The sequence below is a fragment of the Aotus nancymaae genome, unplaced genomic scaffold, assembly GCF_030222135.1.
Source record: "Aotus nancymaae isolate 86718 unplaced genomic scaffold, 86718_ANA_hifiasm-v0.15.2.pri h1tg000011l, whole genome shotgun sequence".
NCBI lineage: Eukaryota > Metazoa > Chordata > Mammalia > Primates > Aotidae > Aotus > Aotus nancymaae.
Genome location: NW_026988422.1, coordinates 23,154,214 through 23,172,646, shown reverse-complemented (window position 1 = coordinate 23,172,646; position 18,433 = coordinate 23,154,214). Strand labels below are relative to the sequence as shown.

General features: G+C 42.0%; 1 protein-coding gene across 4 annotated transcripts in view; it reads left to right on the top strand.

The window, feature by feature from the left end:
- AP4S1 (adaptor related protein complex 4 subunit sigma 1) overlaps nt 1–18,433 on the top strand; it is a 61,657-nt gene that overhangs the window by 37,775 nt on the left and 5,449 nt on the right. For 3 of the 4 annotated variants that reach the window (XM_012468411.3, XM_012468422.3, XM_012468417.3), the window contains exons 3-5: nt 1,984–2,070; nt 4,477–4,545; nt 9,344–9,355. In XM_012468411.3, the coding sequence (XP_012323834.1) occupies nt 1,984–2,070; nt 4,477–4,545; nt 9,344–9,355 (168 nt within the window). The remainder of the gene's footprint in view (nt 1–1,983; nt 2,071–4,476; nt 4,546–9,343; nt 9,356–18,433) is intronic. The other variant, XM_012468438.3, reaches the window with a different exon arrangement.

The following is an 18,433-nucleotide window of genomic DNA, read 5'->3' as shown; positions in this document are numbered from 1 at the left end:
GTAAGTCCCTGGTCCTCTCTTTTATCTCTGCATTCAGCTCAGCCTTGCAGATTTGTTATTACTGAGTCTCAGAGGCCATCATTTTCTTTGAGCTATATTCATTCAACAGCTTCTACAGGAAATAAGAAGTGATGTGAAATGAAAACTGAAATAAGCGTAGCTCTCTTTACATCCTTTTAAGAAAATAAAAATAAAGAAAACCTGGAAGAATCTTGGGTTCTTATTTAAGTCAGCATACTTGTTTGTCTCAGTGCACCTCAGAAACAACAAGAAAATTTCCTTCTGCTGATAGACATCTCTTCTGTTTTTGTTCATATGAATTCAGCCCTTGGAACTCTCATGAGTGCCTGTAGCAGCTGGCTTTCTATAAGCCAAAAAATGAAGGTGTCAGATGATTGGTATAGAGGTGAATACTGAAGACCCATTTTGTGCCAGAGGATAATAATATTCTCAGATGGGATGGTTTTATTCTGCTTATTATTTTTGTAAATATACCACCAATATAATACTGAAGCCAGTGATTTTAAAAACAAAACAAATTTGATTTTAACTTATTTTATTATGTAGGTGGGGAAAATGGAAATTAAAAATTCATATGAAACAACAAATCTATCCATCTTCCAAAACGGAGGTTAAGGCCAGGCGCGGTGGATAACACCTGTAATTCCAGCGCTTTGGGGGGCCAAGGCAGGTGGATCATCAGAGGTCAGGAGTTCAAGACCAGCCTGGCCAACATGGTGAAACCCTATCTCTACTAAAAAAAAAAATTAAAAGAAAATTTCAAATAGTGTTTCCTTGAAAGATCCAGCTGAGCAGAGATCACCCTGGCTCTACGGAGAGCAAAAGCTACGGAATGCTTCTGTACTCATTACCTTTATCCTAATTTTAAATAAAAGCCTGAATTCTTCCATTTTGTAAACTGTCAGATGGCTTTCCCATAGAGGAATTTCCATGATCAAAACTTGCAGCTTCATTCCCAGGTGTATCTGGGTACCCCAGAGCAACACATCCTGGTACATAAAGCCATAGGGTTCATGTTCGATCACATTTGGTCAAGCACACTCTAAAGTCCAGAAGAAGAATAACCCTGTGCTTCTGCCTGCTTTCCACCTCATATCCACTCAGCGCCTTCCTGTAGCTCTTTGTACAGAGGCTATAGGAAAGGGATGAATGAGGCCGGGCGCAGTGGCTCACGCCTGTAATCCTAGCACTTTGGGAGGCCAAGGCGGGTGGATTGCTTGAGGTCGGGAGTTCAAGACCATTCTGACCAACATGGTAAAACCCCGTCTCAATTATATAAAAATAAAGAAAAGGAAAAAAAAAAAGGAAAGGGATGAATAAGAAGGGAGTTTTATCCATGTGTCAGTGGTGGTAAGCTAGTTACTAATTCATATGAAGCAATGTTTATAATGGGAGATTTTGTCTAGCGTCTGCCACAAAAAGGCCATCTTTAAATAATATATAAAATAATCTACATGGATTCTTTTCGTGGGTCTAGGAAAAAGCAACCAATTTTTGTTTGTTTGTTTGCACTGTGTATTTGGCTCCTCAATGACTATTAAGTAGTACAAAACAGAATATCTAATTGCTTCCAAAAAAGTCTTGGGGAAGTGAGCAGAGAAAATCTTCTTTATCATGTTTGCTTATTTTTGCTTCAGAGGAGCTTTAAAATGCTGATTATTAATGATCTTTGCCTGCTGAGTTCTACACAGAGCCAGGCAAAGGAATGAGAAGGAGTACAAGTGGGAACCCATGTGAACACTCAGACTTTTTTCCAAGACTTCTCCAATTCCCGTTAGAGGTGCTTCCAAATGGTCCCCTGAATGTTGTGAGAAGGCCACCAATGGTTGTGTAACATCTTAATGTTCTATATTTCTAGGAATGTTTATCAGATACTCAAATCAGAACCTAGAACTTGTGCATGACATTTTAAAGAACGCTCTCTTAACCATAGTAATTAATATCTCATTGTGTTTTGTCTAGTGCTCTTTCATTGAATATAAGGATTTTAAGCTGATATATCGGCAGTATGCAGCTCTCTTCATTGTGGTTGGAGTTAATGACACTGAGGTAAGGTAACAGAAGAGTCCTTGGAAAATGCAAGAATTTCTATTTGCCTCCTTAAGAATTATGACTCTCTTGATTTTTTTTTTTTCCCCAAGAGACAGGCTGGAGTGCAATGGCACAGTCATAGCTCACTGCAGCCTTGAATTCCTGGGTTCAAGCAATCTTCCCATCTCAGCCTCCTGACTAGCTGGGCTGGGACTACAGGCTTACACTCAAGCCCAGCTAATTTTTTCCTTTTGTTTTTTTTAAGAGATAGGGTCTCACTGTGTTGCCCAGGTTGGTCTAGAACTGGCTTCAAGCAATATTTCTGGCTTAGCCTCCCAAGTAGCTGGGAATACAGGCACAAGCCACTGTGCCTGGCTAGGATCTTGCTTTCTTTTCTTTTTGAGACGTAGTTTCGCTCTTGTTGCCCTGGTTGGCATGCAATGGCATGATCTCAGCTCACTGCAACTTCCGCCTCCTGGGTTCAAACAATTCTCCTGCCTCAGTCTTCCGAGTAGCTGGAATTATAGGCACATGCCACCACGACCAGCTAATTTCACATTTTCAGTAGAGACTGGGTTTCTCTGTGTTGATCAGACTGGTCTCAAACACCCGACCTCAGATGATCTGCCCGCCTTGGCCTCCCAAAGTCCTGGGATTACAGGCGTGAGCCACCATGCCCAGCTGGATCTTGGTTTCTAGCAAGGATGGGGAAAGCTGTGTGGAAGAGAAATATCTAGGATGTTTCTTGGATTAGATGAGCAGCTTACAAAATAGAGAAGCCCCAAAACACAGAATGCCTTCTCCTGTCCTAAGCAATACGAGTGCCCTGCCCTTGTTCTCTTGCACAATGAAACAGCTAAGTATAGAGGCCAACTGATTTTGGCATTAAACATGGGCTGACATATCAAAAGCCAGAGAAAACTATAAAGATGATTGTATTGTAATTACATCTCCTCAGATTTATTTCACAAATGCCAGATCCAGATCAATAGCACTTATGGCCATGGAATCCCTCAAAGGATGTTTTAGATCTAACTGAAATATTGGTTCGTTGTTTTTATCCATGAACCAAACTTTGAAATGGTTTCCCCATCTTCATAGATGGAAAAATGATGGCATGAAGAACCTGAAAAATTGCTTCAGCCAATTTGTGGTAAAGTCAGGAAACATCGCTAAGAACTCTAAATACTAGACACTAAGATTTTAATCTGGCTAGATGCATCATGGACTTAAAAAAATATATTTCTTTAAATTTTTTTTAAAGACAGGCCATCACCCAGGCTAGAATGCAGTGGTGCCTTCACGTCTCACTGCAGCCTTGACCTCCTGGTCTGAAGTGATCCTTCCACCGTAGCCTCACAATCCCGACTACCTGAGACTACTGGCACGCATCAACATACCTGGCTATTTTTACTTTTAATTATGTTTTTATTTTATTTATTTATTTACTTATTTTGAGACAGAGTCCCACTATGTCACCCAGGCTGGAGTGCAGTGACACAATCTCGGCTCACTGCAATCTCAGCCTCCCAGGTTCAAGTGATCCTCCTGGGTTCAAGCAATCCTCCCGCCTCAGCCTCCTAGTAGCTGGGATTACAAGTGCATGCTACCATGCCTAGCAATTTTTGCATTTTTAGTAGAGACGAGGTTATGTTGGCTAGGCTGGTCTTGAACTCCTGACCTCAAGTGATCTGCCCACTTTGGCTTCCCAAAGTGCTAGGATTACAGGCCTGAGCCACTGTGCCTGGCCTATTTTTTATTTTTTGTCACGAAGAGGTCTCATTATGTTGCCCAGGCTCATCTTGAACTCCTGGGCTCAAGTGATCCTTCCACCTCGGCCTCCCAAATTGGTGGAGATTACAGTTGTGAGCCACCACTCTCAGTTTCCAGGCTCACTCTGTTTCCCAGGCTGGAGTATAGTGGTGCCACCATAGCTCACTGCAGCCTTGAACTCCTGGGCTAAGCCATCTTTCTGCCTCAGCCTCCTGAGTAGCTGAGACTTACAGGCACACTACCACACCTGGCTAATTTTTAAATTTTTCATGGATACTGAGTCTCACTATATTGCCTAGGCTGGTTTTAAACTCCTGGCCCTAAGCCATTCTCTTACTTTGGCCTCCCAAAGTGCCAGATTATAGATATGAACCACCACACCTGGCCAAAAAAAAAAATCCTAAAGGTTAAGGTTTATCTACATTTCCCCTATTGATAAAGGTTTATCTACATTTCCCCGATTGATAAGCATTTTTTAAACAAGTGAGTGATAGAGTGGTTCTGAATATTTATCAGTGGAGGCTACTTTCCTCACATTATCAGTTCACTAAGCCACATGCTCTAAAACCTGGAAGCTGACTGGAAAGTTCTATGTCTGATTTACATGAGGGCCACACTAAAATTGATTGTACCTTATTTCTTTTATTTCAGAACGAGATGGCTATTTATGAATTCATTCATAACTTTGTAGAAGTTTTAGATGAGTATTTCAGCCGAGTGGTAAGTCTAATAGCTAAAAAATGGTTTACTTCCTCAACCCAGTTTCCAAGAAATTGAGTGTCTTTGGATCTATATTAAGAACATGTGTTAGACCAGGCATGCCTGTAATCCCAGCACTTCAGGAGGCCAAGGCAGATTGATCACCTGAGGTCAAGAGTTCAAGACCAGCCTGGCCAACATGGTGAAACCTTATCTCTACTAAAAATACAAAAAAAATTGGCTGGACATGATGGCGCACGCCTATAGTCCCAGTTACTTGGGGAGGCTGAGGCAGGAAAATCGCTTGAACTCAGGAGGCGGAGGTTGCAGTGAGCTAGGATCATGCCATTGCCCTCCAGCCTGGGCAACAGGGAGACTCCATCACCAAAAAAAAAAAAAAGAAGAAGAAGAAGAATATGTGTTAACAGAGTTTTAATAAGTAAAAGTTAAAATTTAAATTATGCCAAATTTTCTTTATCTTTCCTTCTGGTTTATCCAAAGTATTACAAGCCTACATACGCCTGAGATCTTTATAAAGAGCCAGAATAAAAACCCTCATTTATTTTTCTCCTAGTTATGAGCTTTTGTGATCTAACTTGCCTTCTCTTTTCTTCTTCTTTCTGCTTTCTTTCCTAAGACACCAGTACCCTTTTCACCTCAAGAAACATTTCCATCCAAACCCTTATTTTGAGGGTCAAAAGTCAATTCCTCTTAAGGAAATATGTGAGCTCTTTTTCAAAAGTCTTTTTTAAAGCCATTTTAATAGCTACATTGAAATATATTTTATGTATAATACAGTTCACCCATTTAAAGTGTGTAATTAAGCTGGGTATGGTGGCAAGCACCTGTAGAGCCAGATACTCAGGAGGATGAAGTGGGAGGATTTAAGGAAATTTCATCACTTGACAAAGAAACATCATACCCATTAGCATTTCCCCCTCATTATCCCCCTCCACCCACTGGTCTTTCTTTTTTTCTTAGTAAGTTTTTTATTTTTATTTTTTATATTGATACATAAGAGATGTAGATATTTTCAGGATACATGTGATAATACCATACATTCATATAATGTATAAACCAAATCAGGATAATTAGGATCTCCATCATCTTAAATATTTATATTTCTGGATTATTTTTTTGAGACAGAGTCTCACTCTGTTGCCCAGACTGGAGTGCAAAGGCATGATCTCAGCTCACTGCAACCTCTGCCTCCTGGGTTCAAGCAATTCTCACACCTCAGCCTCCCAAGTAGCTGGGATTACAGGCTCATGCCCCCACACCTGGCTAATTTTTGTATTTTTGTGTAGACAGGGTTTCACCTTGTTTGCCAGGTTGGTCTTGAACTCCTGACCTCAGATGATCCACCTGCCTTGGCCTCCCAAAGTGTTGCAATTACAGGCATGAGTTACCGCGCCTGGCTGAATATTTGTATTTTCTTTATGCTAGGAACATTTGAATTATTCTCTTAGCTATTTTGAAATATACAATAAATTATTGTTAACCATAGTCACCCTACTGATTTATCCAATACTAGGTCTTATTTCTTCTAATTCTGTATTTGTACCCATTAATCTACCTCTCTTCATTTCCTCTTTCCGTCTTCCTTTCCCAGCTTTTGGTGACCACCAATTTACTGTCTATCTTCATGAGATCTACTTTTTTAGTTTCCACATGAATGAAAACATGTGATATTTGTCTTTCTGTGCCTGGCTTATTTCACTTAACATAATGACCTTCAGTTCCATACATGTTTCTGCAAATGATGGGGTTTTATTCCAAAGACTGGCCTACACAGAGGACAAAGAGATGGGCTTTAAAATCTATCTCTGTGTTGACTGCTTGGCAACAGCACCACAGACCAGCACTGTTCAGTAAAACTTTCTGCAGAGCTAGGAATGTTCTGTACCTGTGCATCCAATACAGTAGGCATTAGCCAGTTGTGGCTCTTGAGCACTTGAAATGCAGTTAGTATACCTGAGGAAATGGTTTTAATTTTACTTAATGTAAACCTCCACATGAGGCTGGTGTTTACCATATTGAACAGTGTAGCTCTAGCTTCTGCTTACCTTGTGATGACACCTCTCTTGTTTAGACGGACTGGTTGCAAGTCAGGGTCTGTGATCAGAGCTGACCATGATTAGCCATTTCAAGGTGACACCCTTGAAGAATAATATAATTTCCCAAAATAATAATGTTCTAAACCTAGGAGAATAAAAGTGGGTACAAGTACTATCATTGCTAAGGTTTTTACAATTATTATTATTATATTCAGTAACTGAGAATAAATAGCACATTGCTGAATTATAGGTATAATTTTAGGGAGAGTCAGTGACCACGTAAACCACAGAAGATTGGAATTTAATTTCAGCCAGGTGATTATGCAGGACTTGGACGGTACCAAGGGATGACTTGGCTTAGGATCAAACCATAGCGAAAAGAAGAAAAGGCAGAGGGAAAAGAACACTACGGGAAAGAAATAGGATCTGTCCCCTCACAGAGAAGGCCTTGTCATCTAGATTTATTTTTAGGTTTGTGAGTTTTAAACATTCTTTCTGTGGCTATTTTTACTCTTCCAGAATTTCCAAATCTTAAATTTGGAGATCAGTCTCATGCTGTCTGGGGCTGAGAGAAGCATCTCAGCATCACATTTTTAAAACAAAAAGCCAACCCAGTTAGCTTCAAAGGAGGTGGCTTTGCCTTAGGTGAGGGTTGCTGCTGTTGAAGAAGTGGTATCAGGGATATTTTGGTGCTTCATTTGACAGATCTTAAGTCCTTTCATATTTTAAAATAATTTTCTACTTTTTTCTTCCTCCATGCTCTTTTCATTACATGAATATCTATTTTATTAAAAAAAAAAATTTTAAACATATAAGCAGGCCGGGCACTGTGGCTCACGCCTGTAATCCCAGCACTTTGGGAGGCCAAGGTGGGCAGATCACAGGTCAAGAGATTGAGAACATCCTAGCCAACATAGTGAAACCCCGTCTCTGCTAAAATACAAAAAAAGTTAGCTGGGTGTGGTGGCTCGTGCCTGTAGTCCTAGCTACTCGGGAGGCTGAGGCAGGAGAATTGCTTGAAGCTGGGAGGTGGAGGTTGCAGTGAACCGAGATCTCGCCACTGCACTCCAGCCTGGTGCCTGGCGAAAAAGTGAGACTCTGTCTCTCTCTCTATATATATATGTATGCGCAAAGAGAAAGAGGAAAGTGAATACATGTAATTATACATTTGTCTAAACCCATATAATATACAACACCCTAATAAAGTGAACCCTATTGTAAACTGTGGACTTTGGGCAAGAGTGATACAGGTTTGTCCGTTTTAACAAATGTACCACTGTGGTGGGGGATGCTGATCATGGGAGGAGGCTGCACACTCAGAGAGGCAGGGGGCATGGGATATCTGCATATCTCCCCCTCAGTTTTGCTGTGAACCTACAACTGCTCTAGAAAAAGTAATGTATTTTTTGGCCAGGCATGATGGCTCACACCTGTAATCCCATCACTTTGGGAGGCCAAGGCAGGTGGATCGCTTGAGCTCAGGAGTTCAATACCAGCCTGGGCAACATGGCAAAACCTTGTCTCTACAAAAAATACAAAAATTACTCTGGGTGTGGTGGTGCACACCTCTAGTCCCAGCTACTTGGGAGGCAGAGGTGGGAGGATCCCTTGAACCCAGGAAGTGGAGAGGTTGCAGTGAACCAAGATCATGCCACTGCACTCCAGCCTGGGTGACAGACTGTCTCAAAATAAACAGACTGTCTCAAAATAAATAAATAAAATAAAATAATTTTTTTAAGTGAGAAGATCATCAGTAAGCTCATCAGTTATTGCTAACTGCTGTTAGGTACATTTCCTTTTAGACTTTCTGTGTCTGTTTGTAGCTATATAATCATATGTATCTTGACCTTTATACATACATATGTAGGATAATACTATGGCCGGGCACAGTGGCTCACGCCTGTAATCCCAGCAGTTTGGGAGGCTAAGGCGGGCGGATCACGAGGTCAAGAGATCGAGACTATCCTGGCCAACATGGTGAAACCCCGTTTCTACTAAAAAATACAAAAATTAGCTGGGTGTGGTGGTGCGCCCCTGTAGTCTCAGCTACTCAGGAGGCCGAGGTAGGAGAATTGCTTGAACCTGGGAGGCAGAGGTTGAAGTAAGCCGAGGTTGCTCCACTGCACTTCAGCCTGGTGCCTGCCAACAGAATGAGATTCTGCCTAAAAAAAAAAAAAAAAAAAAGGATAATACTATGTATGCATTTTATAACTTGCTTTTTTATTTAACAATATGTGAGTACTTATATGTCTACGTCGTCATTTGTGGATATGCTATGGTTTACTTAATTAGTCCCCCCATTGATAGATACTTAGGTTATTATCAATAATTTGCTGTTACAAACACCATTACCCTGAATATCCTGTCATATATCATTGTGCCATTGTCTAATTTTTTCCTGAGGATAAACTCCCAGAAGTAACATCAGTGGATTGAAAGGGTGTGGCACATTGTTAAGGTCTCTGATTCATACATCAAATTACCTACATCTGTAAAGATTGAGTTAGTTTATTTTTCGCTCTGCTTTCTAAAGATGAATTGTACTGGCTTATAAAATTCCTTTGAACTACAGCCAATTTCAAAAAAATTACAGTCCCAAACTCGGGGCCTTTGCAGAGTCAGACTGCTGTGGCCTCCATGCCCAGAAGCAGGTAGGAGATGTCACTGCTATGGACGCAGAAGTCTCCTCATTCTGACTCTGCTAAGAGCAATGGGTCCCAGTGTCTTTGTTCTCACCCTTGCACTCTTTTTCTCTTTTTCAGAGTGAATTGGATGTATCCTTTTTCAATACCGTTTTCCACAGTACTTGGCAAGCACATTCTAGTACTTAAGAGGTAAGTGCTGTGGGGCAGGAAAAGTATTCAGCAGAATCCAGAGTGTTCATCACCAACAACTATGACAAGACAGCCGGAGATACAGGTGTTCTGCAGAATGCCTCCCCCACCTCATCACCCTTCTTCAGCAAGATGATTTTTTTTTTTTTGTGATGGAGTTTCACTCTTGTTGCACAGGCTGGAGTGCAATGGCGAGATCTTGGCTTACTGCAACCCTGCCTCCTGAGTTCAAGTGATTCTCCTGCCTCAGCCTCCCAAGTGGCTGGGATTACAGGCACCTGCTACCACGCCTAGCTAACTTTTGTATTTTTAGTAGAGATGAGATATCACCATGTTGGCTGGGCTGGTCTCAAACTCCTGACCTCAGGTGATCCACCCACCTTGGCCTCCCAAAGTGCTGGGATTATAGGCATGAGCCACCATAGCCAGCAAGATGATTCTTAAGATTTTTTTTTTCCAGGCAGGACAATGCTATCATAGCAGTTAATAACTATTGCTTATTAATTTAATTTCCTTTAAGCATACGGAATAGTCTTTTTCAAAATTTAACACAGCCAAAAAAGTGTTTAGTCCTCCTACAGAAACTGAATTTCTAGGGTTCCAGGTATAAATCTCTAGAAATGCCCTAGTGACCGGATAAGGCCTTCAGTGTTGATAACCTGGAAGGTTAAATTACCTGGCTTGCATTCATTTCCTTGATAGCAGAGACAGTTCTCCTTTTCTCCTTTTCTTCTATCTCATTTAAATCACAATATCCAAGGACCCTCAAAACAAGTATGATTTGCTTAGAATACTGCAGGCCCACAGATTTTGGCAGGAGCCCTCTAGACTTTGTGCGAGTGTTTGGGAGGCAAGTTAACTTTTAAGCTAATTATTTACTTCTAAAATCTACCTACCACTTAAGTCCTTTAAGAACACATCAGGGTTTGAATCTAAAATAGTAAATTAATTATAACAAATGTTTAGTAATATATATAAAATATCCTTAGAATATAACAAATACATATGAATTATATTTATATGTATATATACATACATGTATTTGTGTGTGTGTGTATGTGTGTGTACATGCACAGACACCTATTTTTTCACATTTTGTCAGAAGTATTAAAATATTAAGTGGATGCAAACCTACTAGTTCTGGGCATAGTGTCTATATATTTTTATATATATATAAAAAATTGTATATATGTGTGTGTGTATATAGGTGTATTATATATATGTATGTGTGTGCGTGCATGTGTGCACATGTGTGTATGTATGTGGCTGGGCACAGTGGCTCATACCTGTAATTCAAACACTTTGGGAGGCCAAGGCAGGTGGATCACATAAGATCAGGTGTTCCAGACCAGCCTGGCCAACATGGCAAAATTCCATCTCTACTAAAAATGCAAAAGTTAGCCAGGTGTGGTGGCACGCACCTGTGGTCCCAGATACTTGGGAGGCTAAGGCACAAGAATCCCTTGAACCCAGGAGGCAGAGGTTACAGTGAGCTGAGATCGTGCTACTGCACTCCAGCCTGGGTGACAGAGTGACACTCTATCTCCAAAAAAATTTTAAGGCCGGGTGCAGTGGTTCATGCCTGTAATCCTAGCATTTTGGGAGGCCAAGGGAGGTGGATCACCTGAGGGTCAGGAGTTCAAGACCAGCCTGGCCAACATGGTGAAACCCCATCTCTACTAAAAATACAAAATTAGCCGGGTGTGGTGGCGGGTGCCTGTAATATTAACCACTTGGGAGGCTGAGACAGGAGAATTGCTTGAACCTAGGAGGCAGAGGTTGCAGTGAGCTGAGACCATGTCACTGCACTCCAGCCTGGGTGACAGAGTGAGACTCTGTCTCAAAAAGAAAAATTTGTGTGTGTGTGTGTGTGTGTGTGTGTGTATGTAGGTGTATTTTATATATATAATTATATATTTTGTGTATATATATATAAAATACACCTACATACATATACATTTTATATATATATATATATATATATAGTCTCACTCTGTCGCCCAGGCCAGAGTGGAGTGGCGTGCTTGCGGCTCACTGCAGCCTTCATCTCCCAGGTTCAAGTGATTCTCCTGCCTCAGCCTCCCAGCTAATTTTTTTAACCTTTTTTTCTTTTTTTTTTGGTAGAGACAGGGTTTCACCATGTTGACAAGGCTGGTCTTAAACACCTGACCTCAGGTGATCTGCCTGCCTTGGCCTTCCAAAGTTCTGGGATTACAGGTGTGAGCCACCGTACTGGGCCTAATTTATATTTTTAAATGTATATATATACTTACATAAATTCCCAGACTAGTATGTTTGCATCCACTTAATATTTCTGGGGATATGGTTATTTACTTGTTACTATTGATAGGAAATGTCTCCGTATTGATAAAATTCATTTTGTACACTGGAGTTGGAAGCCTCTGTAAACTAACTGGGAAAATCTGAGTGCCCTCTAGTGGTGAATGACCCAAATCTATGATCCCTGTGACCTAGAAGGGATCATAAATCCCTTCATAGGTTTTAAGCATGCTGAATAAAAATACACCGTGATACACAGACCACGTTGTATATTATGGTGTATTTTCATTCATTGTGGTCTATGTGTTACAGTATATTTTTATTCAGCATGTAATATTCTATCTTAAGCCAGTCAAAGCAATTCAAAATAAATGTTTTCCTAATATAAGGTACAAGTAAAAAAATGCTTTTTGATTTAAAAAGTCATCAGGAAGATAGCAAGGGCTAAGAGACACTTCACTGGGAGTACAGAACTCCAATTTCCACTTTTGGTCTTGCCACTGACACTTTTGTGTTTGTTTAGGCTTAAGAAAGCCCTCCTTGTCAGCCCATATGGGGCAGACGTGTGTATTAGACAAGACACATAACCCCCCTGTCTTAAAATGAGAGAATTAAGATTAGAAGAGCTTTAACAGCTGCTCAGCCTTAATAGTTGATGTTGCCATGACTTTAGGTAACTGAGCTGAGTTACCTTACACATAAAACAGGAAGAGAGTCTTACAAGACCTAGATATCGAGAGAGTTAACGTGAATCAGAGGTGACAGGGTATGTATTATAGTTGGATGAGTTGTGTTGATGTGTCGTATATTGACTAGATGTTTATTAGAAGTATGATGAGTATACTTGTCTTTGTGTCCTTTTGCTGTGTAGAATAGGTCTGTGTGATGATCTTCAGCATTCTTGTTTGAATTAAAATTTTACACCAAGATATACAGTTTTCCCTCCATTTTACCTGGTTTTTTTTTTTTTTTTTTTTTTGAGACAGAGTCTTGCACTATCACCCAGGCTGGAGTGCAGTGGTGCGATCTCAGCTCACTGCAGTCTCCGCCTCCTGGGTTCAAGCAATTCTCCTGCCTCAGCCTCTCAAGTAGCTGGGACTACAGGCTTGCACCACCACACCCACCTAATTTTTTTGTATTTTTAGTAGAGACGGGGTTTCACCATGTTGGCCAGAATGGTCTTGATCTCCTGACCTTGTGATCCACCTGTCTTAGCTCCCAAAATGCTGGGATTACAGGCATGAGCCACCACGCCTGGCCCATTCTACCTTGTTTCATTTTCACCCTCTCTTCTCCTCTAACCAAGTTATGTATATTTACTGTCCTTAGGAATTACTTAGGCATATCCATCTGGCAAATTAGGAATTTCACATCATTTAGAGAAGGGAACTAAGTCTCTCTAGACCTGGAAGTTTATGACTTTGCTCTAGCTTTGATCTCACTTGTACTTCAGTGGTCTAAAAGTGGAGCAGGCAGCAGAGAAGGGCATATGGTAACTCTTTTCTGTTGACACTCTTTTTTTTCCTTTTCTTTTTTTTTTTGAGATAGGGTCTTGCTTTATCACCCAGGCTGGAGTGCAGAGGTGCAATCATGGCTCACTACACGCTGGATCTCTTGGGCTCAAGTTATCCTCCCACCTCAGCCCCCCAAGTAGCTGGGACTATAGGTACGCACCACATGCCCAGCTAATTTTTTAATTTATTTTTTGTAGAGATGGGGTCTCACTCTGTTGCATAGGCTGGTCTCAAACTTCTGGGCTCAAGCAATTCTCCTGCCTTGGACTCCCAAAGTGTTGACATTCTTAAAAGGGTACCACCTGAGCCATCTGAAAAATATCAAATTAAAAACCCGTAACTCTCCTCTGTTTCATACATAGTCTTTTTTAACGATCACATGTCCAAGGAAGACCTCTACAGACTAGTTACACAGCAGAAAGACTAGGGAACCTTGTAGAGGCTCAACTACAGTTCCTGCTCCATCTGGGTAGGGCCATAGGCATTCTACATCACTCTGGTAGCATGCAGCCAGGCACCTGCTGGAGCAGCCAGCACTGCTTATATACGCTTTGCCAGGAAAGCTTCCTTAGGCCTTGAAGGTTGAAAACAAGCAAACTACTGTAATGGCAACCTGGATTTAGTTCTTCCACCACTCATGGTACATCATCTTTTTTGTGTTTGCTCAGGCTGTCAGTCCACATGGGACATACATGACTTGAGGCTTGGTTTTGGTACAGGAGAAGGAAGCCAAAACCTCATCAATTCCCAGGAACTGCCCCCGCCTTGTCTGTTTCTCCAGAGTCTTTTCCCCCGATTTTTTAAAGCTAGGGAAGTTTCCAAGAGCCTGTACAGTTAGACTTGGAGAAATACAGTGCACCATTTACATTTCTCCCTAGTATGAACTTGTTCTACCTCTAGTAAGACTGACATCACAGAGCAAGACAGATTGGATTTTAAAAAGAAATGGCCTAAGCGTAAGAAATCAGGACAGAAACTCTGACTTGCTGAAAAGCCTTCCAGTTAGTGGTAACCCTCTGGTGCGGTGGTGTCAGGTGGGGCAGACTGTACCCTTGGGACCAAGCACGTCAGTGACCTAAATCATCCACATGCTATGAATACATTCCTGTGCATGCTTCTATTACATTCTACCCACCTGGCTGCAGTGAGGCCTGAAGATTCAGGAAGTCTGTTTCTATAGGGAGAGTTTGCCCCATCACATACCTTGGTAGATTTATTTAAGACTTCAAATTTTACGAATTAAGGTGGTTTTTTAGGAACCAATTAATGAACTTCTCAATATAGGCTCAGCCCTTGAACCCCAGCAGACTTGCTTTTCTCCAGCTAGTTCATAATTCAAAGGAGCTATCTCTACCACTCCCAGCCACTGAATAGCTAGGGGATGGCACCAGTGAACAGCACAGTGTGGGAGATGCACCAACTGCTTTTCAGATCAGTGCATACTTGGTCTACACATGAAGGTACCGAAAACCTCCACAGCCTTTTCAGTATTTGGTGCCTTTAAAGAGGCTTAAAGACTTAGTTTATGTTGGTTAGAATGGAATGCAGCAGTACTGCCTTCAGGCCTGGACAGCCAGGAGCTCCTTGGGCCCTGTGCTCTAGAGGCCCCGCTCTGGCTCTGCTTCACCAATACTCCTTCCCCATCATGGGCAGATGCCCACCAGCCCTCCTTATCCACAGCTTGACCACCTCTGGCTTCCTGGGCCCTAGAATTTATAGGGTGCCTAGATAACCCAGTGCCTGCCACCACAGCCTCTGCAAGCCTCTCCTCCACCTTTACCCCAAGACTAGGGGCAGGAATGATAGGTAGGCTAGGCTGGTAGCTGGGATGTCCCACGTATGTGCCTCAGGAGAGAAGCAAGAACAGGCTGGAGTCTCTACTTACACTCTTGTGCCTCCTTGCCCCACAAATACAGGCTAGAATCTAGAATGTTTTCTTGATTTAAAAACATCTTTAGGCTGGGCACAGTGGCTCACACTGGTAATCCCAGCACTTTGCAGGGAGCAGGAGGATTGCTTGAGGCCAGGAGATTGAGACCAGCCTGGGCAACATAGGGGACCCAGTCTGTACAAAACATTTAAAAATTAGGCAGGCATTGGTGGTGTGTGCCTATGTCCCAGCTACTAGGGAGGCTGAAGTGGGAGGATCACTTGAGCCTGGGAGGCCGAGGCTGCAGTGAGCCATGATTGTGCCACTGCACTTCAAGGTCTTGCAACAGAGCAAGACCTTATCTTTAAAAATAAAAATCGGCCGGGTGTGGTGGCTCACGCCTGTAATCCAAGCACTTTGGAGGCCAAGGCAGGTGGATCACCTGAGGTCAGGAGTTCAAGACCAACCTGACCAACGTAGTGAAACCCCGCCTTTATTTAAAAATAAATTAATTAATTTTAAAAAATAATCTTTACAACACTCCTGCTTGTATTTTATAAATTCTTAAAGTCTCAAAGCCTGATCAGTTGATTCTAGAACTCTAAAGCTCTGGTGAAATGTGTGAAAGAACCCTGATTCATGCCCATTTTATTGCAGTTGAGGGTGGGGCATAGGAAGGAACTCAATGCTGTGTGCCCTCTCTGTGACTCCACTAGCATCTGTCATGGTGCTTCCCAGAAGAATGACGATGTGCAGGCAACAGTGATTGGGACTGCCACGGTTTGCAGTCAGGCCTTGATCAGGCCCACTGTGGGGCCTCTACCTCTAGTTCTATCAGCTTCCTAAAATCTGAAATACTTTTAGAGATAGAAACCAGAATAGGGCTTCTCAAACTAGGAGAAAAGTCAGCCTGATTTAATGGGAAATTGCAAAAATACTTGTTCAAACTGAGGCTATAGGAATACCGGCCAGAAGAACAAACAAATTCTTCAGAGAGGCATCTCGCACTGAAGTGGCAGCTTCTAAATGAACTGAAATTTTCTGCGTGCTCTCTCAGAAAGTTACAGTGGTAATTAATTAATTAAAATCATTACAAAAGAATTTGTTCTGAGGCATGATGGAGCATGTGACAACTTCAGAAATGGCTTGATTTTTTTTTTTTTTTTTTTTTTTTTTTTTTTTTTGGAGACAGAGTCTCACTCTGATGCCCAGGCTGGAGTGCAGTGGCATGATCTTGGCTCACTGCAACCTCTGCCTCCCAGGTTCAAGCGATTCTTGTGCCTCAGCCTCCTGAGTAGCTGGAACTATAAGTGCGCACCACCACACCTGGCTAATTTTTTTGTATTTTTAGTAGAGACAGGGTTTTGCCATGTTTGCCAGGCTGGTCTACAACTCCCTACCTCAGGTGATCCACCCACCTTGGTCTCCCAAAGTGCTAGGATTACAGGTGTGAGCCTCTGCGCCCAGCCAGGAATGGCTTGATATTATCAGAAAGAGTAGACAAGCTCTGCTTTCCCTGAAGGTTATATTTAGCGTCATAGAAGCCAGGTACTTTGGAGCTAGAAGAAACTTACACAATCATCAGGTTAAAACTTCACTTTAAAAAATTAATGTAGAAAGGCAAAAAAAAAAATGTAAAAAAAATTTTTTTATAGTTAGGGTCTTGCTCTGTTGCTCAGGCTTGAGTATAGTGTTGTGATCATAGCTCACTGCAGCCTCAAACTCCTGGGCTTAAGCAATCGTTCCACCTCCGCTTCCAAAATAAGAAAACAAAAATATCAAGGAAAAAAATACATCTAGGAAAAAAATTTAAATAAAAGCAGTATTTTACTATGTTGCCTAGGCTGGTCTTGAACTCTTGGGCTCAAGTGATCCTCCCCACTTGGCCTCCCATAGTGCTGGGTGAGTCACTGTTGGCTGGCCTAATAAAACCTCACTTTTTAGATAAAAAGGCTGAGGCCCAAAGAGGTTCTGTGACATGTCCCAATCCATAGAGCTACTTTAGGGCAGAGCTGGTACTAGTTTCTGGGTTTCCAGGGCTCTTGACTCTAGAGTTATAAATTGGGTAGGTTAAATTTGAAATTTTTTTTCTTTTTTCTTTTTTTTTCTGTGAGACGGAGACTTGCTCTGTCATCCAGGCTGGAGTGCAGTAGCACAATGCAACCTCTGCCTCCCAGGTTCAGGTGATCCTCCTGGCTTAGCCTTCTGAGTAGCTGGGATTACAGATGCCTTCCACCACACCTGGCTAATTTTTGTATTTTTAACAGACACAGGGTTTCACCATTTTGGCTAGGCTGGTCTTGATCCCCTAACCTCAAGTGATCTGCCCACCTTGGCCTCCCAAAGTGCTGGGATTACAGGCATCAACCACTGCATCCAGCCTAAATTTGACATATTTTTTAAAACTTAATCATCTGGAGTAGACTGTGGCAATTTAGTCTCCAATAAAACATTTATAAAATGCCTGTCACCATGGTGCCTTAGAATTGTCGAAGCTTTTTTGTGAATAAGGCGTTTTAAAGAAACACCTTTGGTTAGAGGAGTCAGAAAGGATGAACAATTTTGAGAGTATCTGTGAATGTCTTGATGAGAACATGCTCTTCAAAATTGGAGTTCACATTCAGATTCCTAAACGTCCTTTTTCCTTTTGAAAATGTGAAGTGGAAAGCCTAATTGCCAGAGAGTGAGGACTGGCCCATGGGTCCAAGGGAATGTGTGCAATCGTTTCTCCGTGGGAAGGGCAGGCACTGAGGGAAGAGGGGCCCAGGGCCTTCTCCAGCATGGCAGCTGTAGCCGGGGCTGTGGTGGGTGATGGGAGTCTTGGATAGGAACAGTCCCCAGGAGTCAGCGAGTACCCTAGAAGGAGACGTGAATCTTGCAGATTTGACAGTTCTGCCTCCAGGTTTGTTTTGGCTCCCACTAGCTTTGACCACTTTCCTGTTTCCTTAAGGAATCCTCTAGGTGCCATATTCATCCGCCAGCATTTCTCACCACCAGGTCTCTCTGCTTTAACCCTATTCCTTTTGTTCCATGTTTCTGGATTCTGTTCTAGTCAGGAATAGTGACAGCAAGTTATCAGAACCAAGAGAGATTTAGGGAAAAAATGAGAATAATGACCCAACTCTGACTTTCATATTTAATTTTACATAACCCTACATAAACTTTAAGCAAAACCACAGCTGGCTATCCTGTTGTTCTCAGAATATAAGTGGGCCTTTAACGAAAACCTACTTTAAAAAAAGGGTAACAGCCAGGCGGGGTGGCTCGCGCCTGTAGTCCCAGCACTTTGGGAGGCTGAGGTGGGTGGATCACCGGAGGTCGGGCATTCAAGACCAGCCTGGCCAACATGACGAA